This window comes from Colletes gigas, unplaced genomic scaffold, assembly GCF_013123115.1.
Source record: "Colletes gigas isolate AHSC1104 unplaced genomic scaffold, ASM1312311v1 Colletes_gigas_Sc00007, whole genome shotgun sequence".
In the NCBI taxonomy this organism is placed as follows: domain Eukaryota; kingdom Metazoa; phylum Arthropoda; class Insecta; order Hymenoptera; family Colletidae; genus Colletes; species Colletes gigas.
In genome coordinates this window covers 10143799-10164954 of record NW_025106636.1, presented here as the reverse complement: position 1 = coordinate 10164954, position 21156 = coordinate 10143799, and the positions used below count along the sequence as shown (strand labels likewise).

The window sequence follows — 21156 nt, the reverse complement described above, 5'->3', positions numbered from 1 at the left end:
AAATAAATAGTTTACGGAGTTCTGGAGCTCGGAATTCATTTGACGAAAACTGAATTGAAATTTATTAAGTGGATCTCGACCATGTACATTTTTGGTTGTTCCCCTTTAATGGGGTGACGTGGACATCGAGGTTAATATTTTCCTTTCGCGTTCGGTAGAGCCGCGAGCTGAAGTCGAGGACTCTTTGCCATTGGAAAGGACAGCACGCGCTCTTATCCCTCTTTTACAAAAATTGGTTCGACGTGTGAATTTCAACCCCGTTGTTCGATGATTGTGGTATCGATGAGGATTGTTGGTGATATCGAAGAGCGGATTATACCAGGGAAGAGTATAACTGGTAATCAAAGAGTGGATAGATGATAGAAGAACGACAAGAATGATGTTGACGATATGGTTTCAAAAAATATTACACGAATATGTTAAATTATTTTCATTCTCAAGAAATGCACCGAGTTTTATTTGTTCTACCAATCTCGAAATATGTTCCGAGTTGCATCTACTCTGAATAAAATACTGTTTGATAGATGTATCCCCTGGAATAGAGAACCTTTTGACTTTTATGGAAAATTGTGTCGCGAAAGGAAGACGATTTCTTGGACGAAAGAAATGCATCTGTGAAGCGAGCGCAAACTATTTTGGCCGCTCAAAGTTATTTAGTAGTCGACGCCATTATTCTCTCCAGCTAGGTCTATGTATTTAAACGGAATCGTGTATTTTAATATCAGAAATAGCACAGATTCCACTATACCATCGAGCTGCTCTGCCCTATCTGCCCTAATTATCTAAATAGAATTCACGTTAGGAATTCTCTAACAGATAAGAAACTAAAATGTGCGCAGAACACGCGTTTCAAGTGTGAGGAATACCTAAGAGATCTCACTACACTATCCAGTTACTCTGTCAATCTACCTCAACTATCTAAATAGAATCTTCTGCTGTGGAGATTTCCTTACAGATTTAGTAATTAAAGCAAGAGCTAAATATTATTACTATTGAAGTGACCTCGAGCAGCCAGAATATTTGACGTCGACCTTAGAAGATGCTTCGATTCAACAGAGATTTAAATTTATACTCTCATTAACTCGACCATTAAATCACTTGTTGTATATTTTTTAACGATAGCATATAAATTAAAAATGTGTGATAGTCGCATTGCAGAATGATGATGTGTTCGCTGGACATCTTTCACCCATCAACGCGTGCTCGCGAAAACTCATTTTCCTATGGTCAAAGTGGCTCGCTTTGATACTCGTCACGAATTCGAGATCTATGGAGCAAAGGTTCCATTTAAAGATCACAGAGGTTTCACGGTGAAATGGACAGAGAGAAAAAGGGAATCGAGGCGAGGTGGCGAAGGACCGGTCTGACGAACACGCAACGAGCGATCCGAGGTCCTGGGCGGTGTCGGGGGCGACAGAATTTCCGGTTTTCCCAATACAATGGCGAGGACACAGTTTCTCGTCAATACTTCCGCCATCTTTGCATTGGCGAACGTTACGTCACATTAGAACGGTCGAATATGATTCGGGAAATATTATTCTCTCTGCTCGTTTGTTCATTGTTGCTTTGTAAATGGTTGACGTTATTTTTCGATATAATATTCCAATGTATTAGTTTCTATTTGAATAATCAGTGGAAACGACATATATAATTACAAATTAATTATATCTTCAGTAGACGAAATTGTTTCAGAATTTCTATACCGTGAGATTAAATTATAGACATATGTGAAACCAGTGTTAGGTATATCTGATATTATATTTACGAATTATTCAATTTTATAAACCCGCCCTTGCAGCGATAGTAATATTAATAATATCGCCAAACTTGTGTACAATTTGTATTTCGAAATTGTATGAAAATTAATTACAAATGTCGCGTTTGTTATAAACTGCCATTCAGCATTCACAGATTACAATACCACGATTTAAATCGCTTAGGGGAAATCGTGGTTGTAAAAATTTCGTGCCAGGCTGAACCACGAATTGTAATAATTTAGGGAAATTTCATATTTCCGGGATTCAACGTTTTGATCGTAAATTTTTAAATCGCCATTCTGTCTGAGCATTTTACGTTCTCAAAAGTCACCGTCTGAAGCGTTCACGATTCCACGGTTTCGCGCTTTAAATATTTCAAAAACGTCGGTCTCGTTCGAGATCTTCCCCCATAATAAATTCCGAACGCATCGAGTCGTTTCACCCCGAACGTTCTACACGAGGTTCGATTTTTTTACGTGCCGCTGCTTTTTTCCAGTAGCGATGTGCATTTTTTTTTTTTCTCTTTTTATTTCTTTTTTTGCGCGCTATCCGATGTAAAGTATCCTCTTTTTACGAAAAGTTTCAGAACCATTTTTCTTCCAGCTTTTATTCCGCCATCGTTCCCTATACATTTTTCAACTCTCCAGTGCGTAGCCCTGTTGATTTGCGGTAAACCACAGTATGGTCCTCTGGAAGGGAAATATTGCTCTCTTAAAATCTCAATGAAACGAATTTCTTTGTTATTCACGAAAAAATGGCGAAATTCAAATCTCATAACCAATTCAAATAAGTCTTCTTTAAATAAATACAGATTTTAGGTTTTAGATTAGATAGTACTACAAAAGTACTGTACTTTCTTAGATTAACGACACCATATGTATAGCTCAACTTCTGTCATGTATAATCGACTCGTAACTGTGACCCACCGACGGGTCATCAACCGCTGCTGTCACCGAATCTTACTTTCGCTCGACCGAACTATACATTCGTTGAACTCTTAATGCGTCTGAACGACCGAATGAATTTCAATGAAACTTGGAATATGAGTTCCACATTCTCGTCTCAAGATTTGATTAAATTTTTAGCTGAATCGTTCCATGGATACCGATGTGTACCACTTGTGGTTTTTTGGTTTTCGAAAAGGTAAATGGTTCGTTCCTAACTGGACACCCAGTGTAGACCGCGATTACGTCACTGCTAAGTGAAACGTTTGTTCTGTCGTAGCGATATTAAAGAACGAAGGACATAAATTCTGCATTCCACAATTCAACTGCGTTCAGCGAACGCGGACGAGAATTTAATCAGAACGTCATATCAAAATTTAATTACTACCACGGTAATTAGTTCCGGTCTCCGCCGGAAATCTATCCGCGACTTGAGTTTAAAGAGAATGGGGCGGAGTGAGCACCAAAGCGGGCCTTTCCCCCCCCCGACAAACTAAGCGATTTTTCTATCGAATAGTTCCGCGCGATCGAGCAGCAGATATTTGTTTCGGGCACTCCGCACGGAGCGATACGAAGTTATTTTGGGAATCTTGGAACCCAGGGTTCATCGAAGTATCTCGAACATGTGCAAAACGTTGAGGGAACAGCTAATTAGCATTTCATGGAACTAGCTACGAATTAACGCGAAAAGCTACAAGATCAACCTGAAAATATCGACCATCTTCGCGGATAGAAAACTAAGCTTCGGAAAATTAATTTCCTCGACAGCGTTGGGAAAACACAGAAATTCCGAGGATAGAATTCGCCAGGTTATTGTTCGGGAATTTGCGAATTACTTGGGGGATAATGAGAGTGGAGTTGAAATTTAACGCGTTCCTGGTCGATCGAGAATCAGTCGTCGATTCGTTTTCGAATTTTATCGTCCGTCACGAGACGCAGCGAACGTTTCCTTATGGCTGAAACTTTACGAAAACGCGAGCAACGTCGAATTTTTCGAATCTCTCGGAGACGTAAATCCACGGTCGCGAATCCTTCCGCGTATTTGCGTTTCCACGAAACTTTTTCCCGCTCGAAAAATATTGTCAAAGGGGAACCAGGCGCGTTTACCGAATGTTCCGAGTTATAGACGAGCGGTGAGACGTTCCCCGCAGAGAGTAGCGGCTGAAAGCCACGCCGGGCGCCATTTGCGAATTCGTCTAATGGCGTCGCGCGAACGTAGGCGGGAAATACGAACGGATCGACGTTATTAATCAGGGTAACGACATCGATCGCTACTAACGTGGCCGCGCGTGCATTCTGTTTCAGAGCGGTACAACCAATCCCACGGTGAAGCTGTTCTACGTCGACTTAGAGAAGGTGGTCCGAGGTAACGCGAGCTTAACTGAAATCGAACATCCAGCCGAGTTATCCTCCACGGAGCGGATTTTATCTGCCGTCGCTTTTCCGACGGACAATCTCGTCTACGCGACCTGGATGAACCGAGTACAGAACAAGGCGTACTTCCATTTCTGTTACGTCGACGGCCCTGTACCGAATTGCACCTCCGTACGTATACCACCCCCACCTCCGAGAACTCTTTCCAAGAACCAACTAATTCCTAGCTTTGACAAGATGGCCCGATAAGTCTCGAGCCAAGGAGATTTTGGCGAGCCTGGCAGATTTTTTGCCCCCGACGACGAACGGGAACGGTTTTCGTTAAAATTTAAGAACCCCTTTATCGTCCCGTAAAACACGGGATTCTTCTTTAATTAGACGTCGAGTCGCCGAGAATTTTGCGGGGTGTTTAGTGTCCTCCAACCGTGGATATCTTTTCACGAGTTATTTTCTGCCGGAGTGACGCGGATTACGGGGATAATACTTATTCGAGACCGTCGCTTTTCCGGCGGCTTTCAGAGTTTCGCGTAAAAGATACCGCGAACGATAGTGGAATTTTAAATTTGGGGTTATTAATATTATTTCTCGAGATAGAGTTTCGGATGTAATATAAAACACAGCGGGGTAGCTAGAGATTTGAAACTTGGCGCGTCTCCGCAACGATGTTTCGGGGTGGGAATATCTCTCGTATTTAACGAGATATTAATTATTCCGTACAGCGTGTTAATTTGGATAGCGCAGAAGTTATTCTCAGTGTTCAACGCGACGACTTGTGGTCTTTCTAGAGTTAATAGAGCTTTTTTAATAGTTTTAATTGGCACGAGTATTTTGGGGTGAAAACTTTCAGCGGGGGATTCCGATTAAAAAAAACTTGTTTTTAAATCGAGCTGGAGGCCCGTATCAAAGCGTTCGCGTTCCCAAGTTGATACTGAAGTGGGCGTAAATAGTTCGAGGGCTCGAGGACCGAGCTTAAAAATTTTTTAATTTGACGGATTCCGGTTTCTATGTCGCGTAGATTCCCACAGTATGATACCCAAACACAAAATACTTCAGCTCGACGCGCGATAATCCCATTACGTGAGTGCTCTCTTCGCGATGAAGAGGACAATTATTATTCCCGAATAAAAATATTTTAATCTTACACTCGTACGTTTAAAATTAATCTAACATTTAGAAGATTATAACGGTTAAAAATTTTAATGGGGGATTCTAGAGGCCAAAATAAGACGAAAATCAAGAGTATCAATTTCTTGACTGAGGCTTCGTTAAAACGTTATTAAAAAATTAAATTACAAAATTTTAAATCGTTCTAAAAAAATTATTTTTAGTTGCAGGGGTCAATTACAATCATTTTTGGTCAATAGACATTCCCCCGAAATCTTACGTACTTTCGAGAAAAAAATTCCTTACCGATAATATAATGTCTGACCATACCATTGACACGTTTCCCTGAAATTTCATGCATATGTTTAATAAATCATAACTCCTGAACGGATTGGACGATCTTAATGTTTCAAAATATAAACAACGCGTATTTTGGTGAGGAATATGTAGAAATTTTAAAAATTTTGGAAAAATTGTTCCTTAACCTCGTAAAGTTATAAAAACCCCATAAAAGTAGGGCAATTTTCAAACGACCATAACTCCTACAATAGTGAATATATTTCAATGAAATTTTTTCCTGACGTAGAGCTCATGGGTACCTACAAAAAAGTATTGGACAACTTTTATGTAGAGCGTCAAAGATATTTGTTAAAAATCAAAAACGAATTTTTAAGGAAAATCGACAGGGTTAGGTGCTGAAACTTTTCGGCGAAAAAAAAAATTTCAAATCATTCTGAAAAAATTATTTTCGGTTGCAGGGGTCGATTACAATCATTTTTGGTGAATAGACATACCCCTGAAATCCTACGCATTTTCGAGAAAACAATTCAGTACGAGCGGAACTTTAAACGTTAATAACTTTTAAACGAAGCCTCCATCAACAAATTGGTATTCTTGATTTTCGTTCTATTTCGACTTCTAGAATCTTCCATTACAATTTTTCCCAGGGTTGTTTTTGATTCGTAAATTGAACGTTCAATTTTGGAATCACTCCAGTTCGTTTTACGAATCATCTACCGTAATCTTCCACCAAGCAGTCTGATTATAATTCCAAGCTGCTATACTCGTAATGTAATTCAAAATTTCGCTTTCCCGCTGTCCGAATTAGTCCCAGAAATGAAAGAGGGTGGTTTTTGGTCGAATTGGGCGAGCGGTGTCGAAGTAAAAATAGAAAGCACTTTATCGAACGCGAACGTAATGCTTCATAGACGGTGGATTCGTAGAGTCGGTCTCGCGCCGCGGCGTACAATTTTTCGCTGAGGAAGGATTACGTTCCCGGAGGGGCAGGGAATAAAATATTCATCTTTTTCAGGCGCCGCCTTACTTCGAGGAACACGGATGGGTCGAGCAGTTCGAGCCGCCGTTGTTCAGCGACGACGGGAACTCGTTCCTGACGATTCTGCCGCAAAGGCAGGAGAACGACAGCCACTGGAGGCATGTTGTCGCTATTACGAATGCATCCTCCGGCAGGGCGACCACCTCCGCGCTAACTTCCGGCCACTTCGTCGTAACGGAGATAGTTTCTTGGGATCAAGAGAATTCGTACCTGTAAGTACAATCGAAAATCCTCGACGGCTGCAAACAGCCGGACCGTTACGCCTCTTGTAAGTTCACTCTAAGCTGCCGGGCGATGCTCGAAAGTCACATTACGATAAGATGGGAGGGGATTCTGTACGTGGACGGTGGACCCGGACAAACTAGGGAGCTGTTAACGCGGTCTGTGATCGAGAAACTTTACTGTTCGCCCTTTCGGTACGCTCGAAATCCCTTCGGACAACGTAGCTGGGGGACAGCTGGCCTTTGGATCTGGATCAGAGATTAGCGTTTGATGTTCATAGGTGGACGCTCCAGGTGTATCTTGACTGGCTTACCAAGAATCCACTCTATCGTCTTGTTTTTAACTATTACAAATCAGATTTTTTGATAGTACAGTGGTTTAACCTTAAGGACCTTTTCGAGGAAGAGTCTTGAATTTGTTATGTATTATTTAAGAGTACTTTGAGGTATTAAAAGAATGAGAAATGGTTGTTAGATCATAAATCACCACACAACGCAATCTCTTATGCTTTAACGAATGGGCGCACCCAACCGCGGCCAACGTACCTGGAAGCATTATGAATCTGCCATTAATTGTGGCTCTCCAAATTAGCATTTCAGAGGGAATTTCGAACATTCGAGCCCTACTTCGGGCTTAGAGTCCTTAGGACATCCTAAATCGTGCGACTGTTGCCCACAATGGTGGACGTCCAAAGACTATTGTCACTGTCTCTCTGTCTAGAATTAAATCGAAGGTCTGTAAAAATAATTAAAAAATTTCTTATTCGTTGGAGAGTTCGGTATTTGTTTCGGGGGCACCGTGTACATAATAAAGACTCGTATCGACGGTCCGTGGAAGGAATTTCTCACGCTAGGAAGGGCGGGCCTTAAATCTTGGCGGCAATCGAGGAGCCGAGGCGTTCAAATATCGACATTAAGTACACGGACTTACCTACGTACTTTCCATTATTTCCCGATAAAATATGGCTCATAAGGAACGATATTACGCCAGGGGGACACGATATTGGAGATCCTCGTAAAGTCACGGGGCAACCGTCGCTACGGGAACGACGCCCGCCTAAAGAACGTTATCATTTATCACGTAAACGCACCGTTAGGCATTGATACTGTGCTCGACCCACCTAATTCAATCTCCGCGCCGTTAAAGAAGTTAAAATGAGATTCATCATATCGATTAAATTGCTCGATGAAATATCCTCGCTCCCCGCCATTGTATCTTGGGGGGGTTGATGCGGAAATTACTGATAAAATTCATTTTCCTACCCCATTCAATCCCCTATCTGCTCTTTATTTTAATTTTTCGGACGAATTTTTCTTTCCGCTTAACCTTCTATCAACCTTCCATCACCTTTAACGTTACCCAGTAACGAGAACATTGTTACGCTGTAAAATCCATTTCACTTCGTAATTGAACACTCGTGAACAATGTTTGAATATTTCCTGACGCTGCCTCGAGGAATCATTAGTCAGCGATTAATTGTCAAAGGACGGGCCGACAAAGGTGACTCTGTCAACGAAAGATGAATGATTATTGGAATTCTCTTTTCTCAAAGCCCGCAGCTCACTCCGTAATTCCATCGAAAGTTGTACTTAAACGAGCCAATATTTCCGCTGGCTAGTCGAACGAGAGTTGATTTTCCGCAAGACCTTTCCTCTTACCGCCTTTGTGCTTGATATCTGTTCGTGAAAACACTGGAAATCGCCTTAGGGGTTCTACCCTAACCCCCTCCGTCCCCCCCTACCCGCCCCACCTTCTTCGACAAAGCTGCAACAAAAATACGGGGGGAAAATCGTTCCTCGACTTTTCAAAGGAAAAAGTTAATAAGCAGCGATGCAAATAACGGGGTCGACCGTTTGCGACTAACGCGGCTTGGCTTCACAAAAGCGCGAATACCATTTCTGTTCAGCCTTTGCGATACTTTCCCGCATATTATTATGACGTTTTAATTAACATGTTAATTATTATCACCATTACAACGTTTTTATCACGGAATTACGAACCATAATTAAAATTAAAATACCGACGCGTTAAACTCCTTTGACTCAAATTTTTTTTTTTTTAGAACAAACTAACAAAGTTTTATTTCACGTGTAAAAGGAAGAGAGGGTGGGGGGAGGAAGAAAGGGGAAATCCATGTTATGTAATATTCAGGGTGTGGCAGGCGACATGACAGTAGCCACGATTTTCTAACCATTTCTGATAATTTGACGGACAATAGTTAATCAGTTGTTAGTTGAGCAAAAATTGTAACGTAGAGAATTTCCAAAAACATTACTTTTCGACAAGAACTCTTATATCTGTTCCGAACCGAAACCAATCCCGTAGAATTTCGAAAATACGGTTCGATAGCCGTGTTTAAAATAAAAATCGTAATCGATCGATCGCAGATCGTTTTCATACGAGGTCGAGATAGAGGTTGGAAAAATTCCCCTTTGGCGATCGCTCGAAATACGCTTTACAATGAAACGAATTTTCAATAACCGACGAGTGTACAGAGAGAATTCTGTCGGATTGACGATTTCAATAGATTTTTTTTTTTTTATATTTTTTTTTACATGGGAAATGATTTCTTCGCCGGGCGCAAAATGTATTGTGAACGTTTGAAATATGAACTCGTCCGACGATGTTAACGATTTTTACTGTACCTCGATTGCAATCTACAGTTTGCAATACAATTTCTATCAAATTTACCGATGGTAAATTGATCGCCTTGTGACGTTTCTAAGCGAGGGTCGATCGTCGCCTCCGCGAACCACGGAAATTTCTACCGGGAGTCTAATTCGATCGATGCTTAATCCCCCGGGCTACGAATTGACATTTCCGAAAGTCTGTACACCGATGAAAGCGCACGTCCAAGTTCACTTACCTTAATTACGATTGACTCTGCATTCAGAGGCTCCTGTAACGCACAACGCCGTGCAGGAACCGTGACGCGAACCTCGTTGCTCTAAATAACGATCGGTGCTCTTTTTCGCGATGATGAAAACGCCAACCGGTGATATTATTCGGTATATCTGGGACTAATACGTGTGTTACGCTATCCCTCTATTTGTTCCATCGCTCACAGGATCATGACCAACCACTTAGATCACCTAGAACAGCTCAAACATCGACGTACATTCTAATACAACAATTGGACATGAAATACACTATCAAACATTGTCAAACATAAACCAAATCATGGTATGCATTGTTTGCCAAGTGCATTGGAAGTCTATCAAACATTTCTAAGGTCTAAGCCCATTATTAAACGCAATCAATCATCATCAAACATTCTCAAACCTCAACCATACCTATTTTCCATACATATTGGAATCTCCTCAACCAACTTTCGACTCAAACATCACTGTATCTTCGTACCCCAACTGAACCAACCCAAACAAACATCATCAATCTTCAGACACTTAACCCTATAACCGATCAACTGTATAAATATCGTCCTCCAGCTCAGGTTGATCACTTTCCAGTGACTGACACTAACTTAACTGGAAGTCTGACCCTGACAGAATTAATTTATAACAGAAAGAGAGGTCTCTGATTCCCAACTTCAGTGTTTAGATACTTTTCCTTGCAATCTGTCCACTGTTCAATTATCACGTTCCCTTGATCGCTTCTCCATCACCGGTCTGCACGAGTAGGCATTCCTTTTACGGAGGTTCTCATCTAATTTATAAACGCGCAATTAAATACGCGACTTCTTGCCAAGTGAGAACCAGCCCCGAGCTACTTTCCAGTGGCGAAGTGGTGCAAGTTTGGCTTTTACTTTGCAAATTACTTCCGAGCCATTTCGTGCGCCCACTATCTTTCCGAACATCGCGAGGATAACCCACCGTTTGCATTCCGCCGATTCTAGCAACGTCTTTGTCGGCCGTTTCGCATAGTTATCGCATACCCACAGCAACGACGACTTACGGCACCGTAGACGACGCGACTCTGACCGGAGATTTCACGGCGTTGGCGCTTACGCGTCGTCGCCATCCCCTAAGGTGGTAACTCAACCTCCTGTGAAAGCTGGAGTTTTATGGAAACTTGTTTTGAAGGTGCAATTAGTCTAATAGTAGCCAAATTCTGATATCATTGAGAGGCATTAAAGCAAGGATCCTGGAACTTTTGGACACTAAGAAAGTAGTATAGTTATTTATTTGTAATGAACTTGAGGGTGGCAAGTGTAAAATAACTGTACTTGAGAGCAATATCTAGCCCAGCTCTAGATCATATGTTTCTCCCATACCTAAAACAACATACTAAACCCAACACAATCGAGTTTGACTCTGTTTGATGACTCCTGGAGCTTATGGACTAATTAAAACCGGGGCCTGGCCTCTCGCGAAACCGAAGATTGAGTTTTTTTGTTTCTTAGAAAGAAATTAGCGGGAATAAACAAGCTTGTATTTGCGTTTTCGTAGGATCGTAGCGGGGAATATCGCGAGACTGAAAACTGGACTCGCTTGTTTGCTACGGACCGAACGATGGGAGCAAGTTCGAGCTCGAAATTTGTTTTCTGAGGGAACTGAAGCGCGAATTTTAGCATTCCGTCGGTACGGCTGGTGTACACTTTTTATGGCGATGAAACTGGGTTGAGAAGCAGGTCTTTCCCGGGAAAAAAATTGACTGCACGACGTGCCAGACAATTGGGCTACGAGAACTTTAACAATCGATTGCCCAATATGTGCTCATAATCAACGCGGGGAAAAGTAATCGGCGTTCCGGATCAGTTTCAAATCACGCGGAAAGCTTCGATAAAGAAAGTTAGGGATTAATCGTCTTGGTCTGCGAATGGCTCAGTCGTAGAATCCTGGGGAACGGAGAGGGTCGCGGGGAAGTGCTTTGGGACTTCAACTCGAGCCTACTCCATCACAAACTGCGCTGGTTCTATTGCACCGCTGAGACCGAGGCCAGCTTCCACTTTGCGGCCATTTTACACGGGTAGATTCGCCATTTTCTCAGACGCTTCTGGTCCCTCGGTAGACAAACCGCACCAAACATTAGCTTCATTTCACCTAAAACTTACTTTATATACGGCGAGTCGTTCGTGTCGATCCCCTCGAACTACTTCGAAACTCTATTCCTAGTACGCGGTATTCTAAATTTATCGTGGGTGGCTCGAAACTTATCGTGGGGCACTCGATACTTGGTGTGGGTCACTTCAAACTTACAATGAGTCGCCTCAAACTTGCTGTGGGCCATGTGAATCTTAACGTGGGTCACTTTAAACTTACAGTGGGTCAATCGTCTTATTTCTTGCCGAATCGAACAGATTTTGAGCGTAAATAAATATCTGCAGCGACCGTACCTCCGTTCTAGTCTCAAAAATCGACGCCACAAGATGCCGGAATCAAAGCTGTAGTTTCACCCTGAATTTTGCGATTATTATCTCTCGCGTAACGAAACATCGCCCCGCCAGCGCCCACTTGAAACGGGGGGAAAAAGGAAGAAGTCAGCCGGTGATAGATTGAGTGAATGCGGCGGTTGTGGAGCAACGGGAAGTGAATTTCGTGCTGAGAACTACTGGATGATTACCGCGATTTGTTTCCGGCTGCCTTTTTATCCTCTTCCGCGTCCAACTTGCTCCAAATTGTCCGGTATTTTTTTTCTGACTTCGCTTGCAATAGAATTACAGACTGTCCCAGTTGCTAGATACACCCTCCACCTTTTGTATGCAAACTTTTCAACATTTATTTCCTTCGAATTTTAGAAAGGACATCGTTTCGTTCCTTTAAATCCATTCGTAAATCATTTTTACCCCAATTTACGAATATTTGATCACTGTCCGGGGTCCAGATTCAATGACCAGGCGGTTTGCGAGGTTTTCTGAGTTGGTGTCCGGCGTAGAAACTGTCCAATACGTTTAGGTAATGTGCGTGTCTTGCGGTTTCAGAATGCAGCGCGGCGGTAGTTAGAAGTTCGTCGTCTGTACGGAATCGTTTCTAGTCGATAGTCATTAATAGATCGCAGAATTGTCCCGGGTTAGTTAGACTATTACAATAGCGCGAAATGAGAAAGCGGTCAGAGTTTATATTCGAATTCGCGAAGTTGCCGGAGTTCGGTCGCGCAAGGTTCGCAACATTTTAATTAGAAAATGGCACGGAGTTATAGGTACGCCCGTAAACCGGGTCTGTCTGCTCGTATGACAAAGTAACGAAGCACCTCAGCCACTTACAAGCGCGCCATTTATGGTCACCCGTATATGCCTCTGTATGGGATCGTTAATCTAGCAAGTGACGTAACACAAGAACGACGCGCGTTTCGAGTGCACGTAGTATATTACTCGTCCGATGTAAGCTGTACAGGTGAACACCTTCATTAAACTGATTAAATCGTGTCTGGAATGGTTCCCTGTCAAAGGTTCCTGCATAATTTGAGTCCGTGAACCGTCGGAGGACCTCGATTGAACAAAACGTCTGTGCACACTCCCTTCCGTGCAAGATCCTATAAACGTGAAAGATTTTCTCAGAAATTAACTCGGAGTAAAGAAAACCGAGTTCCGCGAGCAAGTTCGAAAATATTTTGTCAGAGGCAGACTGACCGTTCCGGAAGACGATCATCCGCTGTGCGTAACGTCTGGAAACCACGTTCCGTTGCAATAATAACTTTGCAACAAATTCAATCTCGGTCTGCCACGTACGATAAAGTATTCTCGAGCTCTGGTGAAGAGCAAAGAGAAAGCGCTATTCTTTGGGCTGTCAAGGAACCGTGCTCCAGTTGTAGAAAACGTTCAATGTTGAAAGAAAAACACGCGGAAGGCAGCGGGAAAAATAATTTCCTCTCGAGGCGGCGGTGGGCGTCGAACGTTGACATGGAAATATCGACGTATGCGCCCCCGAAACTATTTCATTCCCCGACCAAAATCTCACGCGTCGTTAGCATTCGCGAGGTCCCTCGCCAGGTGTTCCCGTTCCATCCCTTGTATCAAAGAAAACTCCGTCCCCTCCCCCCTCTACTCTCCGACGACCGTGGAAACTCGAAACGTTTCGTCGACTGTTTCGAGTTTTCCGGATCCAAGACGACGTTCTTGTTGATTCGCATCGCGGCGAACCGAGGCCCTCGCCACCCCCGCGCGCATGATTCGAACAACGGCTCGACTCAGCCGCGCTTCCTGTCGTTATTCGCACATAGTTAATGAACTTAACGAAGTAACCTCGTTACGCGTTATTCTAGAAGCTGAGGCGAAGGAGCCAGCCGTCTCGCTGACGCTCGCATGAATTAATCATTAGGACGTTGTAAACAGAACAGCCGGTTCAAACGTAGCTAGTTAGTGATGTGTTTACGCTGCTGGAACGTCTATGTTGGCCCTGCCGGGCTCCTCCATTAAGGAAATCCCTCCCAGCTAGTGCTAATGGCCCGTCAATAATTCGCGCGACGCTTCAAGACCCCGCCGATTTTGTATTTCTGTCGCGCAAAGTTCACGGCCGAAGACCGCGAAGACCCGTGACGCTCCGGAAACTACTCCAACCCCGAACAACTCCATCAACACTGGGATCGAGCAGCTGTAGTCCCCTCTCCCTGGAGCGTATCGAAGTCCAGTCACTCTAAATCCCGCTTTCGAGTGACAATTTTGATCCACGATTCGAGTTATGGGGCTGCAAACACTCTAACGCAACCTTAGTCCGAGACAAAAATCGCTGCCTACCCCGCTTTCAAGCGAAAACGAATAAAAACGTTTAGCAACCTAACATCATCCACAAGGGGCTGGACCACGATGTAATATTATGGGAAATGGAAATGAATAGAACAACGAGCTGCATATTCGAGGCACAGTAGTCAGGAAACATACGCAAATGAGCTATGAACTCTCATAGCGTGATGAGAGGATACTAGGGGTGTAGACAGCGCCTGATGATTACGCTATTATCGAAATGCGAGGACAGATTAAAATGTAATAAACCAAACAGGTAAATTGGAGACTCTGACGGCTGTATAATCTCCTGATCAAGGATCGTGAATTTGACCTATCGCCTTGCGCACCGCTACTCGGCATAAAATTAAACTAGCCCCTACGTCGTTATACAAGTCAAAGAGGATAGGGTTTGAGAGATCCACTTGACCCTAGCGTGCAATGACGGAGGGAAGTTTGCGCTTGGATCCTTTTTACTGACAGAGTCTATGGACAACTCCCCCAAGGATGTAACTCTTTGTTCTGTGGACACGGTAAAGGTTTTCGAGAGCTTTGTACCAACCAGCGCAGATAGATTCGACTTACGCCCAAGTATTATGGAGGCAATGCATAATTACGATATTCAGACGAGCTGATTAAGCGTATCGTAACCCTGATACCCTGGAGAGGTTGTATGCTGGTTCAGACTACACCTAAGAACAGATAGCATTTAACGTCACGGGTTTGTATCTTCAACTTCCTGTCTAGATGACGCTGCGTGCTTCGTGGGAGGTACACGCAACGCGTCCCCGAAGAATATCAATTACCAATGCGATACCGAATTTCCAACAAATCCCTGTCGTCGTGTTTCGAATGTTATATAGAGAGAGCGCGCGACAACTAAAACACCGTTCGTAAAAAGAACACGTTGTCCGAAGTTGGGGATTGTTGCATTACCGATGCATCGGTTACTTTGATGGCGAGGGGGAAAATAGGGAATCCGGCGGCGAGAGAAGAGCAAACAAAAGCTGAGGTTTCCAGTGGAGAAGTTGCAGCGATGGGTGGAACGGAGAAGCGTCAGGATGAGAATTGAAGGGTTGGGTCTGCACGGGTGAAGTGGTAGCCTTTGAGACCTCGTGTTTCCGGCAAACGACTGCGAAACTGAAGCTTTTTGGGGCCAACGGATGCTTCGGTTAATTGGCTGTGATTGAGGGAAGAAAGAGAGAATAGGGGAAAACTGCACGGAAGAGAGAAGAGAGTAAATGGAAGGTCGAAGTCTGTAGCCTGGGCTTTTGTAACCTTGTGTTTCTAGGATTCGAAGATCGAGAAGACTCGTCTAACTGAGTTTCATAGCTGTAATTGGAGAACCAATGACGGAATCTTGGTCTCTCAGTCCTGGAGCATCTGAGATTTAGGGTGTCAAAGAAGATTTGTTGAGCGCAGTTAGAGCTACACCATGATTTAGAGTTAGCAGGGACTCGCTAGATAGGGTTTTAGGTCACGGATAGTTTGATTAACGGGGATGTCGTCAGAAGAAACTAGAGAGAATAGAAAGAATTGGAGGAGAGCCAATAGAGGGATGAAATCTATTATGACGGGGCACGAAACTTTGAGACTTGCTCTACCCAGGATTTAACTGGTAATTTTTTTAAGCACGGTAACCTTGTTTGCTAAATGTAATTGGGCTCGCCGCAGTGAGTTTCGAATCACAGACACCTGGATTAAATCATGATTGAAGTTGTCAGGCGCGAATGGGAAGAAACGAAGAACAGTCGATGAAAGGAGATCGTAATCCCCGATATTTTATCCGTCGATTTCATAAGCATATTTGCATCGGTTATTGGCTACGATCGAGCAAGGAGAGAGTAAACGAAAGTGCAAAGCCTACGGTGGTGAATCTGCAGCCTTCGAGGATAATTAACGGATTCTGTTTCGCGGTTAGAAAGAAGTGTGAACGTATTCAAGAAGTTCGAGGGATTTCATGGACTCGGTTAATTCGGTACACTTGGCGGATTCGAGTAAATTCGAGGAACTTTTGGGGAGTTTGTTTAATTTGGAAATTTGGCCAGATCCTGGCAAAGTTGCCGCGTTTTGGGCACACACGACGAGTGTAAGTAAATTTGACGAATCTAGGGAACTTCCGTTTGCGGGTGTGGTCGTTCGGAAAATTCAAATACGTTTCCCGGCCGGGCCGGATGGGTTTTTTGCGCATGATCGATGAACGCGTCAAAGTTCGGGAATTTAATGCATGTATCGCGTTTGATAGGAGTCGGGGGGATATTTGGTAAAAGTGAACTTCCGTCGATGGGTAGTCGGGAAAACTTATCGAACCTAATAGGTTCGGCACATTTGATGAACTTCAACGCGCGTTTAATGCACTTAGCGAAGTTTCGTTGCCGGTGGACTTTGAAAATTCGATAAAAAACCAAGAAGCTTGCCGCCCCGGCGAACGTTGTGAAGTTGTAGGCGGCTTGTGCTCGACGAATCAGTCGAATTTTCAGGTATTACAAATTTCCATGAGTTCCAAGAGCTCGACTATACACACGTGCTCGACAAATTCAATTATTCAGTTTGCAATTTGAACGACTTCGTAAGCCAGATGTGTGTTACAGCATCGGAAAACTTATCGTAGATCGCGTTAAAAATTTTATTATAAAATATCGCTCGAGGGAAAAGGATATCGAACGGCGCCGTTTATTCGGCTGAACGTTACAAATGGCTCTTTTCCCAAAGTAATACAACTGGTTAATTATTTCTTTTACCGGTTGGCTATCTCGCAGCCCCGGGGGACCAATAACTCGCAATATGTTCCCGGCTTTTATTCTTTGATTACGACCGGCAATTGGAAAACATGTGCCTCGTTTCTTTCGTTCTATCGTCTTAGACCCCGCGTTTTCGCCTTTTCGCCGACCATTTCGCCCGTTCGAATCCAATTGTCCTAGTTGCGCAAGTTAAATGGAATTCTCGCTGAACGGTCGGCGATCTTAGCAAATAAGCTGGATGTGCTGTCGCTGACACTTCGAAAGCTTCGCTAACGACACAGCCGCCATGAAATTGCCATCATCGTGGTAGATTCTGCAACTCCGGAAACACAAGTCACGACTTTTATGGAAAGTTGGAAGAGGTGGATCTGTCGAATTCGACCAGTAGAGAAATAGTTACGCCATTTTGGAAGCATAGAGTTCGTCTCTGCGTTAAAACTGTGAAAATTAATGGTAGACATAACCTAATATTGACAACCGATCGTGGCGTCCTCTGGCAGCGAAATCTGTACTTACGTAGATGTCGCCACAGAGTCCATTGGTTTCGTGTACAAACTTACAACACGGAATTAAAACCATTTAAAGAAACTGAACAAGTTTTATTAAGAAGTTCCTTAACTAAGAGTGAAAGAATCTTACCAACTGATCTTGCTGCGTATTTGAGGTTAGGTTAATGACTGAATAACTTAATCTAAAACAATAATATCCCAGTGGGACCCTGACATTTACCTAATGTAATAAAATTAGATGGGGCGGGATGTACTCTGGTGCAGGAAGGGTTTATTATTATCGATGGCTGCATCAGCCATAACGTTTAATGTAAACACGACGAATGGAGACTGTTACCGTGCAAATTGAGCGTGCAACGACCGAAGATTGGCCCGTGTACACGAGAAGACTCGATTACTCGTCGATGGTGGGTGATCAGCGTCGTCGGACCAGCTGGCATCAACGCGAATTCACCGCGGTTCTTGTCGAGCACGGGCATCCAGTAATGGCTCGGAAAGAGTCCGTGGAACTTTCATCACCAGGACCATTGAAGAGAGATAGCCCACTCCTATGAAGCAGGAATACTGACTAAAAACTGAATTCGCGCCGTTGCAACGACCGAAAAGAAGCATCTGGGATGGTGAAGTGCTCGGGAAATACCATCTCTACCGGCAATAACATCTCAGACGTTGCTAGACGTTGCGACGAGCGTTTTTCGATGCCATTCGCGGGGAATACCGCAGATAAGCGAGTTCATCGGAACGCGAGTTCGCGACTGATAGCGTTTAACAATATTTAATAATGCCATTCGTGCCGTGAAAGCGACGCTTCGCTCTGAAGCGAACGTGGAAATAGCAGGAATTGAAATTCCCAGCCTGGAGAAGTTTGTTGACGGAAGAAGACGCCTGATTTATATGCTGGCGACGTTTAACGTTTGCCAGCAAGGTTCAGGAATCAGAAATTTGAAAAAAAAAGATACTACTGCGCACTCAAAACGATTCTACGCGCAAAAATGAGTCGAGAATGTGGAATAAAGTTTGTTCATAGGATGCTTCGTCTTCGAGAAAATCGATTCTGGAAATTCTTGGAGCACGCGTGGTTTGGCGCGCCATTTGAATGATCGCGTACCCCATAAATATTCGAGTGCAATTATCTCGAAGATGAAGCACATATAACAAAAATTTATTCTACATTTTCAACTTATTTTTACACGTAGAATCAGTCTACGCCATATTTTCAACTTCGTTAACTCGTGCTTTCGTGGTCAAAGAGCAGGAATCCCTGTTTCGTTCTGTTGGCTGCGTCGGAAAGTAAAGAAAGCTGTATTCGACTTTCCTATTAACCGCGAGGTCAGCTTATGCCGATGTAATCGAAACTTCGTTAACTGTTCCCGTTAATGCGCGAACGTTTTTCGAACTTAATTGCCAACATTCTAATTGATTAAGCATTCTCTGAATCGTGAACGGGAGAACATTATTTTCTCGAACGAGTAAACGTTAAACAGTTATTTGTGTCTGTTAAATGGACCCCTGCAAACGGTTACCTTTTAACAGATCGAACGTAAAGAAGTTTTTATTTTCGTTATTTATTAATCCCTTCGAGCCCCGTTCATTTTCCAGCTACAACGCAAAAGTGTGATTATGAAAAGTAATTTTTGTTAACAGTTGACCGTAACCGGAAAAGTGCGAAATTTCGAATAAAAAGGGGAGCAGTGCATATACTGCAATTTAGCAAACAATTGGATGTCGAGAAAAAAAGAAAAAGAGGTAATTTCGTAAGCGAATTTACATAGAAAGTCTTCTATCGTATCGTTCGAGAGTGGATGCGAAATTAGTTTACAACGAGCAGCCACACCGACCGTTTTGCAATTTCGTTTTTTTCCGTAAATTGTTTAACGACGCTTGTCGTGTATTTAGCAATCCTAGGAGTGGCCAATTCGCACTTCCAAGGATTAATTACAACGAACCGCAGCGTGAAAACGTTGCCGGCCGTCATAATGATAATAATAATTAAGATTTTAATTGCGCAAAGGAACTTCGTTAAGCTAATGAGAGAAAACTATGTCGCTTGTAAAAACGTCCTCGCGAAAGCTCTTTTGAAACTAACACTCGCGGAAAAACTATACCCCGCCCACTTAATCAACGTCATTTTATCGCTGCTCTTGAAGGAATTTTTATTTCCATGCACTTTTTCGGGCTCGGAATCCGCGGGTAATTTTTTCCCCGGTTTTTCGTTCTACTTAACAACAACTGCGATAACAGTAACACAAATAATTCCACTTTATCGTACCAAGAGTATATGCTGAATAATAATTTTGTAATTTTTATTCTAGGATTTTCACGTGGCGCGATAACTTTCTTTCGAGGTGAAATTACCACGGGCGAACAACAAGAATGATTCGCGACCCATATTTTAGTCAGTTCCGCGAATCTCGAAACTTTCATCGATATCGACACTTGAACGCTTTCGTGGATATTCGCGATTAGTTTCCCCATAGTTACGTTACGCGTCAGTTAATCGCATTTCTCCGCAGCCTGTGTGGAATAAATCAGCCCGCCACAGTTCGCTCTTCTTTCATCGATGACGTTGACCGACTCTATGTGAACGCGGGGCTCGATTACATTAATTCGTAATAGCGTGGCCGTGTCGTCACAGGATGCACTATAGCGCGTAATTGAACAACATGCAACGTCGATCGATGTGAATTTACTTGTAACTCGAAGTCCGACAAATATTTCGAAAAACCGATACGCGCGGAGCAGTCTATCTCTACAATTTAAAAAAAAAAGATTCTAATGCATCCAATTAAATGTTCCACGTCGTCGAAGGTTGGGGAGAGGACATTTCTATTTCGCGCGACACCGGAAATAGTTGAGAACGGCGACGCTTGTCGGTTTTCAGAATCGAAATTCTCGCACGTCTATCATAAAATCCGATCGAACGAAGATTTAATTGCAAAAGTTGCGCGTGATCGAACTACGAAACGGCTGCAGGCCGTGGGATTACGAGGGGCTCACCCGCGACGCCGTGGAGCGAATTCGTGGGGCAGCGTACACGCGATAATACATGTCTTGCAACACAGTACGAGAATCCTCGGCGTACGCCCGGCCATCCACAATGAATGTATATTCAAAGACGCCGTGCGAACGTGACGAGAATACATCCGACACGTCGGCGCTCGCGGCGTTCACCGGGATGTCCGCGATGGATATACGCTCGGAGACCTCGGATGCACGTGACACGGATATCCACGGACGACCCTGACACATTCTCGAAGAGTGCGTTTCCGGGGACACCGCGGCAGTTACGACCGACAGGACCCCCTGGACTACTAAACCAAATAGTTTTCTCTACGAATGGTCGGACGTGCTTCCACCGAACTTGCAAGATTATTTTTTCGGAGATGTTAACAGTATCAAACTGGGAACAAGAATCTCAATATCCACTCGATACGATTGAATGGACTGAAGTTCAGGGTGCGAGTAGTGAGTCGTACGATTGGTCAGACAGACATATGTGTACTTACAGGGTCTTAGAAACTGGTAAATTACATATTTACATGTTTGGAAATATA

The 21156-nt window shown here is 43.4% G+C and overlaps 1 protein-coding gene across 7 annotated transcripts in view; it reads left to right on the top strand.

Annotated features, from left to right (window-relative positions):
* Positions 1-21156, top strand: part of LOC122396135 (venom dipeptidyl peptidase 4-like) — a 203844-nt gene that overhangs the window by 144190 nt on the left and 38498 nt on the right. For all 7 annotated transcript variants that reach the window (XM_043394280.1, XM_043394279.1, XM_043394276.1 and 4 more), the window contains 2 exons: positions 4007-4246; positions 6492-6727. In XM_043394280.1, coding sequence (XP_043250215.1) covers positions 4007-4246; positions 6492-6727 — 476 coding nt within the window. The remainder of the gene's footprint in view (positions 1-4006; positions 4247-6491; positions 6728-21156) is intronic.